Below are 15,951 nucleotides of genomic sequence, written 5' to 3' on the forward strand. Positions count from 1 at the left end.
AGAGATGGTTCACTAACATGATATAGAAGACTCAAGAGTGATGAGAAATATCTAATGAATAGTAAAGAAGATGTTATGTATTTATAATAGGAAGAGGGCAATAGGAAGATTTATCAAAGATGAAAGACTAGATAGTAAAGGAAATTACATATGTGTATAAAAGAAAAGGTTTTACCAAAAGATTCTATAGATAATGGAAATTATAGAAATTTATTAAATAAAAATAAAATAAAATAAATTATAGTATTAAGCAAAGTTTTTTGGTAGAAATCACATAAGAGAAATTTTTGGCCGATGTATTTCAAACCAACAAGTGTGGTTCATTATCAGGACTATATGAAGAGGCAAACCATGGCAAAGGCTTAAATAGAGAGCAATGTAGAGACATACTTTCAAGTAACGGCTATATTTGAACAATAATATTTAAATTATGATATTAATTTATTAATATATTAAAAACAAATATTATTCAGTAACCGCTATATTATGGAAAAATATTATTCTACGGAAAGACTTTGCTTGCTTAATTCATTATGGATCACATAAGCTTGATACAGAAATTATAGTATTATAAAAAATATATAATATTAAAAAAAAAAGTGAATTTTTTTCTGCGATATATTTTGAGAGTAGTTAGATGTTCTAGAATAAGGCAGAAGTTGTAATGAATTAACTAACAAAAAATTATATTAAAAAGTAGAAAATACAAATAAATTTCATCTTAAATAACACAAAATTAAATTAAATTAAATAACTACATACATGTATATGATAATATTTATTGAAAGAAAAGGGAGCTAGATCAATTTTAAATCTAGGTTTATCAAAAATCAATATTTTAAATGAAATGATAAAAAAATTACATAGAAATGTAATTCTTCTCCATTGATTTGTAAATTGTTGTGATGTTGTTGTGACGTTCCACTGAAGTGTTCATATAATAAATTTAATAAAAATAGACTTAAGTTTATAATATGATGGTTAATTTTCTTTAGATTCCAGATTTATTCATTATTGTGTTTTGGTTATGCATGTAATAGATAAAAATGCAGAAAATATAGAAAAATAGAATATAATCAAACACCAACCACAATGAACACAAAATATGTTTACAGAGGAACGCACGCTGAAAGGTGAGGGGATTGCACTACTCTCTTTTTTCTCGAATAGAAATAAAACAAGTACAAAAGAGAAGCACTCTCTATCTAGTCAACTTAGACATGTGCCCTGATAGGCTACTACAAAACTCTAACTCTAACTCCCTCTATTATACTCTCTCACTCCTACCCCTTGTTGTTCTGCTTTACCCTCTATGTAGTCAACTTAGACCCGTGCCCTGATAGACTACTACAAAACTCAAACTCTAACTCCCTCTATTATAGTCTCTCACTCCTACCCCTTGTTGTTTTGCTTTACCCTCTATGTAATCAACTTAGACCTGTCCCTGATAGGCTACTACAAAACTCTAACTCTAACTGCTATATTACTCTCTCACTCATACACCTTGTTGTTCTGCTTTACCTTGGACCAAGATACCTTTGATTATAACATAGTCAGGTAGCCAACTATGGGTCAAGTTTGTTTCCTTGAACTCTCAACTAGAGTTTAAAATTTGACCCTTCTAGAGCCTTCTTCCAAGTCTCCATAAGTAATGAGGGTTGACATGACATCCTCTTGAACCCTGGTAGTCAAATAAGGTATGTCAACTTCTAGTAGGAAAAATTGATGCGATTCTTGTACCATTAGAAAGGTCTTTGAGTGTTACAATAGTGTCACTGTATGTAGCATTTAAGTGAAGAAGTTTTACTCCCAAAAACAGCGATTTAAGACCTCAAAATGACCCAGAATATTTTAGACCCCAATTTTCCGAATTGGATCCCACCTATAAAATTGCTCTTGTAACCTAATTCACTCTTGTAACATAATTCTTCCAATTTTAAACTCTAAAAACATGGAGATCAATGACAAACAATATAATGATCCAATCTAAATGAACAGTACTTAATCAAATCAAATTTAAGATGAATCTAAACTGATTCTTCTCCGTATTAAAACAAAATAAACATAATAATCATAATTTTAAAAAATATTTACCCAATTATTTGCAAATAATTCTGCTTTTTCCTTTTATTTATGAAAACTTACTTCCACTTCTCTCTATATCTTTTGTCACCAAATTTTAAGTAGTTGCACCTTTTAATGTTGAATGTCTGTATGCATAAGCAATAAGGTGTAATCATGTCAATTTCACGGTAATCTTTACTGGTAGCTTAAATTCTGTGATTCATACAGAGGAAATTTTGACGTAAGCACTGTCGTTGCATGGAGCACTTGATATGATATTGATAAGAAATGAAATTACCATGTGTGTCAGATATGGAAAGCAGAACACTATTGTACATCTGAAAGAGCACCATCCAGTTTAGAACCTCATGATATTGTTCACATGGGATGCACATATGGTACTTTATGTACTGAACATCCTTTTTAGGCCCACTGTTACAGGTGTATTGATCACATGGATTGCCCCATTTCAGACCTTCCTTCTCTACATTACCAGAGATGGAATCAAACTTCAGTGAACATCTCAACACTCCATCAGACATGTTGCCGTCTCAAGGACAACTAACCAAAAAAGATCCTGAAGTCCACCTCTAATTCTACTCCAGTGCCATCTCTATCTTAACTGATATATCTGAGAAAATGCTATGCACATTGCTTTGCCTAAACCAAAGATATATTATTAAATATCATAATGTCCAGTCATTGAGATGATGGCATATCAACTGAGACTTCAATAAATTATGTGTGTTGTAAAGTTGGAGAAGGCAAAGTGGTTTCTAAAGAAATTCGGTTGCCAACATGCAGTAGTTTATCAAACCCAATTGCATCTTTGCAGCATACTTTGCTCCATTGCAATGAATTTAACAAATAAGATATAAACAATTTAGCATTGGTTATTATTATTATCTTGCTTAAAGTGGTAAATGAGGACTGGACTGCTTTTCTCATTCCATGCCAGCGTAGGAGGAAATTAAAATAGAAATTGCTATATGATGGATGCAGATCATTCTGTAACCATTTATGAGACATGTTTATTTTACAGAGAAGCATACTCATTCATAATTATTGAGAAATTCAGTAAAATATGGCACTGATTTGATTGCCAAAAATAATAGTCTTGAAGATGAACCACACTTGATGGTTCGATATGTCAGTACAAAAAATCTCAATCTAAATCTCAATCTGATGGATAGGGAAGATGAAGCTCAAGTCCAATCCATTTCAAGTGCAATCTACTAGCAATAGTCTAACTGTTAGATGTTTTTGCCCTTTTCTGGGCATCTTTTCCAATCAATTTTACTTGAAATCTGGCAAAGTATTCTTAGATTGGTTAAATTCAGTTATATAATCTTTAGAAATTAAGTGCCCCAAAAAATTTTTTAGAGGGTTGAATCCATTTTTACATTCAAAACACGTTTTAAACCACTAAAAATTCATTATATTACCAAAAATTATATTTCCCCAAGGAACATAAAAGGTGTGATAGTTAGACTGCTCCAATCTACTATGCTACTAATCATAACCCAGAGGTATGGATGGTTAGAGATAAGAAGCAACACGGTAAAGATTGTACATTCAATATAATGTTACAGCAGAGTTGTGTTAACAACACAGATCTAGCATAAGGGCCTTTGCATCAAAAGCCTCACTTGTCCTTACAGCAGAGTTGTGTTAACAACACAGGTCTAGCATAAGGGTCTTTGCATCAAAAGACTCACTTGTCTTGTAACTTCATAACAGACATCATCAGTGGGAAGCTCGCACCTACAGATAGGGCAAGTATTTGTGGCCTTGAGCCATGGATGAATGCAGTCCCAGTGATAAAAATGGAAGCAAGGCAAGTAGCTTGCTACAGTGCCTGCCTCAAAATCTTCCCCACAGACTGCACAGAGTCTCTGCTTTTCTTCATCTTTGGTTCCAATATAAACAACTGAAGGGAGACACAAAATACTTGCAGCAGATGCAGGAGGATATAGATTCTCCTTCAAGTAATTACTAACATTGCTATTATCATCAGAATTACACAACATTCTGAAAAGCCTCTGATATCTGTAAATAATATCAAGATATGAGCGGAGACTGGCTAGCTGAGTGTTGGCATCCGGCATTAATCCAGGCAAGCAGAAACCCATTTTCAGAATGTTTTCACAGAGGTATTCTCTAATCAACTCTGAATTAAATCTGGATCTGAGTGGTAGATCATGATTTGTGGGCAATTTACCCGCAACGAAATTCTTATAGAGAAGTGGATCGACCCCATATTTTTTAGCATCTTCAAGGCATTTCTGATCCTGAGCTTCGTACAGTATGAGCAGTATTAATGCAGAATCTGTATCACCCCAGACTCCATAACCCAATTCAGATACTGTCTCCTTATGGTCATATCTTTTCACATTTGAACTTCTTGGGATGTTTTCACTGGCATTGCCAGTAAAATGTAATAGTCTAGAGCATATAGGCTCTTTATCCGAATCAGAGCTACTGGAATTGAACAGCCCACCTCCGTCCATATCCTCCATGAAACCAGTAATTTTTCTCAACAAACGCAGTGTGACACGCCCAACAAGCCGCTTTCTCTGCGCAATAGAAAGGCTGTCAACATACCCAATTATTCTCTCGGCTTCCCGAGAGGATTTCAACATTGCTCGAATTCTTTCTAATTGTATGCGACATTCAGAGGCCAAATTTTGATCCAAATTTTCCAATTCATGGCTTCCTATACTCAGGAGCCTTCTGTGAACCGAACCCGCAACTTCTCCCCTCAGTTCAGCCATAATTGTTGGATTGGTAAAGCCTACTCGCAGTGGCTTTTCCTCGTATACTTTTATCAACCGTTTTCCTGAAGATCTGTCTTCCGCTGCCAATTCTTATAAATATAAAATGAATAGACAGATTTTTACATCATTGGTAAGTTGAAATAATGTCCCTTTACTCGAGATTAGTGGGAAGAATTAGAGACTGGTGTAGATATTTCTGGCAATATATTAATAGTTTGGGGAATACCATCTAGCAAATGGATTTTTTCATAAATTTCATTTATAATCACAGGTTTATTATGAGGTTTATCCCGAGTTGAAGTTTTGATTAGAATTTGATGAAATAATTTTAAATTATATTGTGTTTTTTTTTATTTAATATTTGTTAAAAAAATTGGCATTCAAATGGTACATAGTTTACCAAGTATATTTATGATTTTAACAAATTCTCATCGAATTTTAGATAAATTTAATAAAAATCTCTTAAATATAAAATGAGTAAATTATAATTATAAAAATAAGAATTAAACTTTCATTATGATTGAAGTTTAGAAATTTTTTCCTAAATTTCAGGTATAATTAAAGTTTTATTATAATTAGAAAATTATATAAATTGTGTTAGCATTCACAAAGTATAACATTTGAAATGTAGGTAATATTATCATTAATATATATATAACAATTTAATAAAATTAATAAAAATTTTAAATTAATTAATAAATAATAAATTTGTCTTAAAGGTTAGTTTAATTGGTCGACTCTTGTCTTATAAGCATCCTACTAATGGAAAGTCTGGATTAGTTTTCCTTGATGATCTTGGGGTTAAGCTAGTCAAATAAGCTAGCTAGATTTAAAGTGATCCCATGGGGTGGATGTGCCCAAAAATTGATTCCATGGACGTAGCTACCACTGAGTTGAGTCTGTGAACAACATTTAAAATAATAAATAAAAAACTCAGCATTTGAAATGTAAGTTTTATATATATATATATATGCGCTATTTAAAAATAATAATAAATAAAAAGAAGAACATAAATTTTATTTATTAAAATAAAATAATATGATGATCAAAATTAAAGATAGGTAAGTAAAATAATAATGAATAATTATTATTTTACCATGCTCCCGATGCAAAGAGTGATATCAACTCAATCAGTTTGCAAATCGGCGGTTGCAGGCATGGCGGTTTTTTGCGCAGTTTGACTAACACTTAGGGAAAATCATTCAATTTGAAAGGATAGATGCACCATTCGATAAGGAGTAGAGCATTATAATAAGACGATGGATGTAGTAGTTAAAACTAAGAATTATTCGTGTCTAGGGGAAGATTGCGCTCAAAATGGCTTCTTCCAGCACCAATGGTAGAGGAGACAATGCAGAGGAGCAAGGATTGCGGCTCATAGGATATTTTGTGACCGTGGTTAAATAGCTGTGAAGACAAGTAGCAAAGGAGGTTCACGAGCAGTTGGTGGTAGTGATGACCCACTTCTCGAGCATCTGGAAAGGTCTGGAATTATTGCAGAAGAGGGTGGAGCATTTGAACACCAAGATGATCAATTTGCGTTTGAAGGTTGACAACATGGAGGTAAAGGCGGAAACCGCGATGGTAAGAGTGCTAAAGAAGGTAATTGGGATCGGGGAAATGCCTCCATCCAGATTTCAGGAAACGGGGGAGGGAGCACAAGAGCATCTCGAGCCTGACAAGAATTTGGCAGTTGATAACCCCGAAGAAACGACCCAGGAGGATAATCTTCTGGAAATATAGAAGGCATTGGGTAGATAATCTCTAGTTTTTTAAATATGTACAATAGTTATGAAATGTCGTTTTGTAAAACTCCGTGGGATCTTTTGGCGATATTATAGCATAAATGTTGTATGCCGAATAGTAGAAAATAAACAAAGTAGCAACATACACTCTGTTGAAAATACTCTCGAAATATCTGAAGCAATCTCTGAAGCAGAGCAAATCTACCTATTTCTTAAAAAAAAAATGAATAATTATTATTTACGCATAAATAAATTGAATTAATAAAAGAATGAGGGTTGAATTCAAAGTCGAACCATAAAGGGAATCACAAAGGTTGTAGTATCGAAGAATTGTAAATTAGCATAAAATGTATAATGGTAAAAAAGGTAATAGGTGATAATGTATATGAAAGTTGTGAATGAAGATGTTTTATGAAATAATTATAAAATAAAATTAAAATAAAATAAAGATATTGGAAAAATAAGAGAACTATTTTTTAAAAGGAGTGATCTCTTATGAAGTTTTACGTGCACACCTTGGAGTCATGCCACATGGAGTAGAGACTACTAATGCATGCCTTGGATTTATGCCACAAGAGTAAAGACTACTAATGCATGCCCTAGAGTCATGCCACATGAAGTAGAGACTACAAATAATAGTTAGAAACCTTGAAATATAAGTTATATATTGAAATATCTATAAGAGAAATAGAAGTTTTTTTTTTTCTTGTAAAGTTATATAAAATTATATTATTTAACATAAGCATCGAAATATTTTATTTATAACTCTAAAAGTGAAAGTGAAATATTTTTGCCACATCTTTTGTAATATTAACAACAAACTAAGTGAGCACAATCAAAATGGGATTGTTGATCTTTTATAATGTTTTTAATTAAAACTAACCAAATATTTATAATCATTTATGTTTTTATTACATCTCATAGTATTTTTTTTATTTAAAGTGTTTTTTAAGGGACATGTGTATGTGTTATATTCTTTCCACGACTATAAGCAAGCATTGTACATTGTGTTCAGTGAAGCGGGGGGTCACAGGGGGGTAGCTCCCCTTGTCGAGCGGTTTACAAGGGGATAACCCCCTTGCACGGGGTTTGGAGCAACACCCCGAGAATTTTTTTATGCAGACCAAAAGATGGTGGGCGTACCTACAAATGGTTTTGTGCATGGGTTTTGCACATGGTTTTGGGCATGATGGCTTTCTACCCATGGTATTTTGTAGATCCAATCAAGGAAACTATGGTTGTGTTCTAATCCAGGCTTAATGGATTGGGGTTTATGAATGCTTCGACATGTACATATATATGTATTGTAACATTGAAAGGAATATAATGAAAAATCAATCTAGTAGTCCCAGTTTTGGGATCTAGGGGAAAATATATGTGTATATTTGTTTTCTGTTCTTGCCATTGTTTATTTTTTTGTTTGAATAATTTGTTTGTAGGTAATTTCTATACAGGGTTAAAACTTACATGTGTCAACTCCAAGTTAAGCATGGATGGAAGTACACATCACCCTCATATTGGGTTTAGAATGAACCTCGCGGCTCAATGATCCATAAATGAGGGGCTTATAATTATAGACCACTCACTTTACTAATACTAGTACCTTGCAGAACTAAAGTTTTGTTCTTTATTCTAGAACTCTCTCTTTAGAATGACTAGTAGGATTTTGTACTTGATATAGATCTAAATCAAAAACTACTTTGCAAGACTATTTAGGATTGATGAGATGGTATATTCTCTGGTATAACCTACACACAATCAACCAATTGATAAAATCAATAATAACCAAAATTCTACAATTACTCTATTATTGAGACTTTGTCTTTGGTACAACTCCTTTAAACATGACTATCCAACTAAGCTAAATCTATTAAGGTGATTAAGGCTAACACATTGTCTTGGTGTTGTGTGTGGCTTGATTGAATGAATGGTATCCCTCTCCCAATTTTCTTGCATTAAATGTAGTAGCTTGATTGATGAATGGTAGACCTCTCCTAAATATCCCATGCTTTGGGAAAGATCACCCAAGAAATGGGGCTAGCTATTAGTGCAATCTATAGTTGTTATTACCCTACCAACACTACTAATGCACAAATTTAAGTATGTTAATCTATGTGTTATCAATAATCTAATAACATTGTAATCAATTACTTCAAACTTAAAGCCAAACTATAGTAAGCACAATGTGGTGTTGTAGCAAGGAGTAAGAATGGGCTTCAACTCAGGGTTCAATTCAAGTTTTAAGATAGGAAATGATCCTCTCAATATATAACTCTATATTCTCAATTAAAGACATACCAGGGATCAAACTCAATCAATAAAAGGCATATGGTTCACAATGCCTCCATAATGGAATGGTCTATCTCATTCAACATGTTCCTTCCAAGTTTCTCTTGTGCATGTAATCTAATTCCACTTGAACGCCATTCAATAAGCAAATATGAAATAGAAATTGCTTAATACATTTATGAGATGGCCCTTAACTTAAACATATGAAATGTTATTAGTTAAAACATATAAGATGGATACATGGGAATTAGGAACTAAATCAATTTACAAGATGCCAAACAATATGCCAAATCATATTATTGAACCATAAATGATATAGGAGAGAGGAAGGAGTGATTAAAAGGAAGGTTGGTAATTTCAATGATCATTCTTTAGATGATGAGATACTATTCATTTCACTAATCAATGCAAAATCCACCAATCAACTCATTGTCTAAGATAATGCAATGCCTAACCATACTCTACATTCCTAGAAGACACCAATAACACATGCACATGGCATCCAAGAAATGCAAGGAATTCTATTAGAGCATGTATGGCATATATATAGCCCATACAAATCCCTCACGGCCTCTAGTGATTTCTATGAGCTACAATTGAGTTGTGGAGGTGTGTATGGCCTCAAGATCAAGGTATTTTTGTTTATATGGGTTGTCCAACCATCAAAAATATCCAAGAAATTCAATATTTGTTGTTCTTTGTAATCTGATTTATATACCCAACTATATAAGTGCAATAATCAATTAATAACATCCATGGATCTCAATTTTGGAAAGGAGTGGATGAAGGTTATTGCATACTTGTTAGCTTTCATAAAGTATTAATAGGAAATGAATTTCTAAGCAATTTTAACATAAATACAATGGGGAATTCTTCATTTTAGCTCTAAATTCAACTACAAGAAACATATTAAGCACAACCAATAACACCAATAACTCATAGAAAATAGTTTCTTCTTGTGATTCTTAATCATTACCATTAACACATTCAAAGCAACCATTAAACATAAATATGAGTAGCATATTTCATCCACAAAATTTGTGTGGTGAAATCAAGCAAGCCATTAACATATAGAATTCACCCTAGAAATCTAGAGAAAATAAAACCTTTGAATGGTTGCTCAACTCTCATTTCATCAATCTCAAGTTATAATGAAACTCATGGCTCTCATGCATCTTCCTCTCTTGGCCAACAAAAACAAAATCCCTTTGTGAGACCATCTACAAGAAAATATAGGAGAGTTAGGGCAATGGGAAGGCCAAAAGGCTAGGATTTCATTTCCCATTCCCCTCTATCTCATATTTTATTTGTTAGTTTTATTTAAATTTTTTTCCCCTCGTTTGTCTCATTTACTTTTTTTAACATTTGCATAGCCAGTTACTTTATTTTTAACACTTGCATTGTCATTTATGTTTTATCTAACCTTTTTTAATTATCAAATTATACATGTAGGAATTTAGTGTTGCAACCCTTCATTTGCTTAGATCCATTTTGGATCAAAGGATGAGGTGGTGAAAGAAATATGACGCTCAGTTCTGCAAAAGAAAATATTGACTAGTGTATCACACCATAACTAATAGAAGGATTAATGACCCTAGAGAGTTTGAATGTATCTTCCCCACCCTTGATTACAACTATATAATGGAAATTCTTAGACCTTAAAATGTTGTTCATGGTTGGTTGGTTGGTTGTTCATTGATGTAGGGGAAATTATTGTTGCCTATCAAGTTTTGTAATGGGTTATGGGTTAAGGTATAAATATCCTTGTAATGCATTCTAAGAGAAGGCTTTGAGCCACTTTAGGAAATATATTGATTCATATTAGATATTAATGGAATGAGTCTCCCATTTACATTTTTGTTATGTTCCTTCTTTATGGTGATGATGTATTTAACTATTATTTCTTGTTGTCTATTGTGAAATGAACTCAATCTACTTGAATCTAGGTTATCATAAAAAACAAGAGTATGGTCTTGGATTTGTGCATTTTTCATTCATAAAGGCTATGCCTAGATAGAGTAGTTAATGTGGATATAGGTTCAATAGGATGGGGATTTCTCGCAATCATCATATTGTGCAAGCCCTATGTAGTCTTTAGTCATTGCATGATGCTCTAAGGGAGACCTTCAAGCTTCATGGGGATTAAAAATGCCAATGTATAGACTATTGTAGACACCTTTTATTGGACATCAAATGTAGACTCTAGTCTAAAATTAGGCCAACAAACAATCCAATTTTTTAGACCCTTTTTTGATGTGTATGATGTTACAATAGTTTGACTTACAAGCTAACCCAAGGCTATGTAAAATATTGATGGTCCAAGGAAATTGAATTGTTTAAAGAACAATGCAATATGGGTTTTCCATCCCAATGGATGCATGAATAGCATGAAAACTATGAAATATTTTGGATAGATTTCCTAGTGGTACTATTTGAGTGGTTGAAGAGATTAGAATAATATCCATGACTAGCTTGGAAGAGGAGGAGAGAGATCCAATGGAACATCTATATTATGGTTGCATTATAGAAGTTTGATCATGGTGTTACAAAGGTTTATGAATTTTAGGTGGTGTTACAAAGGTTTATGAATTTTAGGTGAAGACAACAATAGAAGGAAATTAATTTAATTTGTAATATAGTTGAACTATTTGTTCACGAGGGTGGAAGAGAAGTTCAAAAGGGGAGCTCAAAATGTTCTTAGCATATGAGAATTGCATGCCCTTTGACCCCCAAACCATGATAGCATCATTCCTCATGCATAAGGTGATAGGTGATTGTGTTGGTGAAAGGAAGTAATTGAAGGATGGAAGTACTAAATGATGTTTTTATATTGTTTAAAATAGAACACAAGAAAGTGAAAATCATGGTACAACTCTAGGACAATAAAGCTAGTATGAATCAATCACCACCCCTTAGAAATTTTTGAAAATTGGAGGTGATCATTAATTTCTTTACTAGTTCTAGTTTAAAAGTAACTTCTAGCAGTATATTGATGAGTAGTGTCAAAGGAAAACTAATTATAGGAGAAAATATTGGTAATAGTGGAAGTACAGTGGTAAGTGTTGCATCCAATCTAAGGGAAAATATTAGTATAGTTAGTCAACTAGGACAAAGTTTTTGTTTTAGTGAGTAATATAATAAATACCATGGCTAGAGTAATCGAAATTTTGATAGTGTTCCTTTTGGAGTTTTTAGGGAAAGGTGATAATAACATAGTGTAGTATTGGTTCCTTTGTGAGTCAATTTGGAGGGAAAAAATGGTTATGAGCCTAGATACCAAACGAGTAGATTTCCAAGCCACTTTGAGTGGAAGAGATCTACAATGGTACATGTAGTTTGGCCAAACTAATCTACTAGGTACCAATAAAACTATGGATGGTGTAAAAGTAAGGTTCATGGTTGAGTTCCAAAGACTAAACTTGGAGGAACAAAGTTTCACTAAGTTGAAAGAGATTAAATAGTGGATTGGAAAGAGTGCCTAGGAGTATGATCAATGCTTCTAGATTTAATCAATAGAATCTTGTATCTAAACAATGAAACACAACATAAGGTGTAGCTCATTCAAGGATTTCTACCCCTAACCAAAGTGTCATTGATGCAACAATAGTGGAACACTCAATGGGATGCCTTGGTGCATGTAATGGAGGTCAAATATATGAACATATATCTAAGTACAATAAGAGCAAGAATTATGGTTATTCCTTCAAATAACACTATAAATGAGCTAAGTAATTTGGAATTACAGCTAATGGACGAAACTGAGAAAATTCATAAAATTAACTACACCAAGACAACAAGGGAACAAGAATGGTATATTTTGTGAAAGTTGAAGACCACACAATGAATGATTCCCCTTCTCACAACTCCCAACATGACATCACCAGCTAATAGTTTCCAAAGTAACAAACCAGGTGAATATTATGAAAGTTTCCTAACCTATGGTCCGCTCACACCTTTACTTGATGTTGCAAAAATATACTTATGCCCTTACTACTATTCTTTATAATATATATAGGGAAAACACTTGCACCAAAGATAATTTCCATGTTTTGTAGACACTAGCAAAGAGGTTTGGGAGAAGATCATTTGAGGTAAAGGAAACCAAATTAAGAAGGACTAGATGATAAGTTCAGGGAGGATACAAAGGTGGAAACAAAGGAGAATACAAGAGAGGTAGGAATGGTGGCCACATAAACCCCATTAGATGATATAATTGTGATGAAATAGGGTATAACTCTTGATACTACTCGCAACCATGGAGGGTAATGTGTGGCCATTATAGGGCTATGGGTTGTGTGATTGAAAGTTTTCTCGACCTAATAGCCAAGTGGGAAACTAGATCTAGATAGAGAAATGAAAATCTAGTCAATTATGAGCCACGATATATTGTATAGTTCAAAGGACCTAAATTAATGTGCTAACAAAATAGGGGCTTGAACATGGTTTTGTTATGCTCAACCAAGGTTTCCACAAGTAATAAAAGTGGTGCATGAAAACCTTGGATTAGATGCATCAAAGAAAGAAACATATTAATGGGAGGCTTTAGAAGCACTAAAAGAAATAGTTATTATAGTGCCATGATGTGATCATTAGTTAAACAACTTGGAATCCTCCTATTCATATGTTGTAGGAGTATGAGTAGAGCTCAAAAAAATGGACTAAGTGAAATGTAAAATTCCATGGATATTCCACTGGAATAATTTGTCACAATAGATTTGATAAAATTATTGAAATCTTTCCTTACATTCCAGAATCTTTAATTGATTGATTTTTTGCTTAAATAAATGAAATAGATGAAATGAGAGATATAAAAAATATAAATAAATACATACACCGTCCAAAATAGACACAAATATTTTTCATGGAAAACCCTTAAGGAATAAAACCTATCTAGAAGGTGAGGTTGTTTTGTGCTCTTTTCTCTGATATGGAAAATGTGCATGTACAAAGGAAAAGGTACTCTCTATAGAGTTACCTAAATCCTACAGCTTATAAGGATTCTATATAACATTTACCCCCTCTTTTTTCTCTCTAATTTCCACTCCAAATTTATATGCTCAACTATGGAACAAAATACAATAGCGTAGAATGGAACCCCTGCTCCTAACAGCCCAATATTTAACTTAACTCGATAGCCATCTAGGGGAAAGATTTGAATTCCCCAACCCTGCACTAGTGATCAGATTCTTGGACCTCCTAGAGAGTTATTGAAATACCACATGTAGCTAACCCCAAATGTGTGAGTGAGGGGGTCGACTGGCATCCAATTACAACATCCCGGTCAACTAGGTAGGTTGACTTGCGAGAGACGTAAATTTCTCACATGAACTCTAATTGAGGTGGTTATTACACCATTGGAAAGGTGTCAATGTGTAGAATATGGAATCTTGGTCCATAATAATTTTGCCAGCACAAATAGTTGTCATTTAAGGCCTCAAAATGGCACTGTAATTTTTTCATCCCCAATTTTCCAAACTGGGATTGTCGTTAAAATGATCTTGCAAACTAATTCCTCCATTTTTTCCATTCTAAAAGCATCAATATAAATAAAATAATATAATGATCCAATATGGATCACAAATCCCCATTTTGTGAGGATTTTGGTCCCCAAAAGCTTTGTTAAATGAGGTGAGGAAAATTTTCCTTTGCCTTCTCCTTGGAGTACCATTTAGTTTTTCTTGGAAGTTGTTCTTTAAAACCAATCTACCAAAGTTCATGTTTCCATTGTCTTGTAGTTATAAATCTATTATACAAAATCGTATACTCTGTCAAATTTCCTTAGACATCTGGATCTAATTGCTCTATGGAGCTTTGTATTCTAGGGTTTTGCTGCTTCAAATAGGTCATCATGGAATTTTCACTATAAATTTGTTTCTACGAAGTTTCAGAAGCTGAAATTAAAACCCATTTGAGACAAAATTTGGATGAACCTCGGGTATGAATTTAAGATCTTGTCTCGCTATATTTTTGGAGATATGCTCCAAGGAAGTTAGAGTCTTTTGCAGGATCTCAAATTATATCTCAAACAGGTGACATGGGGAAAATCGTCATAACTTTCCCTCTGAGTATCATATTGAAATTTCGTAAAAGGGTATAGAAATAGGACAGATTTGGTGTATCATTTCAGGTCCAAAGGTCAAAACAGTGGCACGTGGTACTTCGTACAAGTTCTCTCTACTGAACCCGTCTATAATCAGGGCATCATGGGGGATTTGGAATAACTCTTCCTTGGAGAATCCAATATTGATCAGACTTGGGGGATTGGAAAGAGGACTCAGAGGGATACCACAAGATGAAAGTTCAGACCTTGGAAGTCTGAAATTACAAAGATACAACAGATTCAATATTGAGCTCCTACAAAGCGAAAAAATGTGTATAGTCTTTCTAAATCTTTTACATAAGTTTGGTTTGAAAAATTAGTTTGAAGGAATTCAAAGGGAATAGTGTAGCATAATTATCATTAATTGATGCCCCAAAGAAATAAAATGGAAACTCCTCATAAGCAACCTAAAATATCTACCATGACTCATTCAGAAGAGGAAGAAATGCAACATGATATATCAAAATTATGAGACCAAGTGCAACAAATTTCACTCTAAAAGAAAGTAACAGAAGCTAAGATGGATGGTGGAATCCAAGATTGATGACGTGGAATCTAAGATGGATGGTTTTGAAGTAAACATTGAATATTTGAAGAAAGACATGGAAGGTTTGAAAGGAGGTTTGGCAAAGTTGCTTCAAGAAATGCTTCCTAATGGTGAAAAGGTAGTAGAGGAAACTCATGATGAGAAACCAAGAAACGTTAATCAAGATTCCATAGAATATAATGTTGGATTGAAGACCCACCATGTTCCAAAGATCGATATGAGAAAGTTTGATGGAAAAGACCCCGTAACATGGATACTACAAATTGAGCAATATTTCAATCTCCATAATGTGCAAAACACACAAAAGGTACGCATTACAACTTTAAATTTAGAACCCAATCAGTTTGTATGGTATCGATGGCTTTTCTCTCATAAACAAATTTTAACTTGGTCAATTTTTATGGAGGAAATGATAGAACATTATGAGAA

General features: G+C 33.4%; 1 protein-coding gene across 1 annotated transcript; it reads right to left on the reverse strand.

Annotated features, from left to right (window-relative positions):
• Positions 1 to 3,610: 3,610 nt before the first annotated feature.
• Positions 3,611 to 4,985, reverse strand: LOC149179716 (uncharacterized). The gene has a single exon (XM_089418043.1). The coding sequence runs from the start codon at positions 4,836 to 4,838 to the stop codon at positions 3,750 to 3,752; it is 1,089 nt and encodes a 362-aa protein (XP_089274169.1). The 5' UTR covers positions 4,839 to 4,985; the 3' UTR covers positions 3,611 to 3,749.
• Positions 4,986 to 15,951: the final 10,966 nt, after the last annotated feature.

The sequence above is a fragment of the Pinus tabuliformis genome, chromosome 3_2, assembly GCF_031772625.1.
Source record: "Pinus tabuliformis cultivar Carrire ecotype Pingquan chromosome 3_2, CPIR1, whole genome shotgun sequence".
NCBI lineage: Eukaryota > Viridiplantae > Streptophyta > Pinopsida > Pinales > Pinaceae > Pinus > Pinus tabuliformis.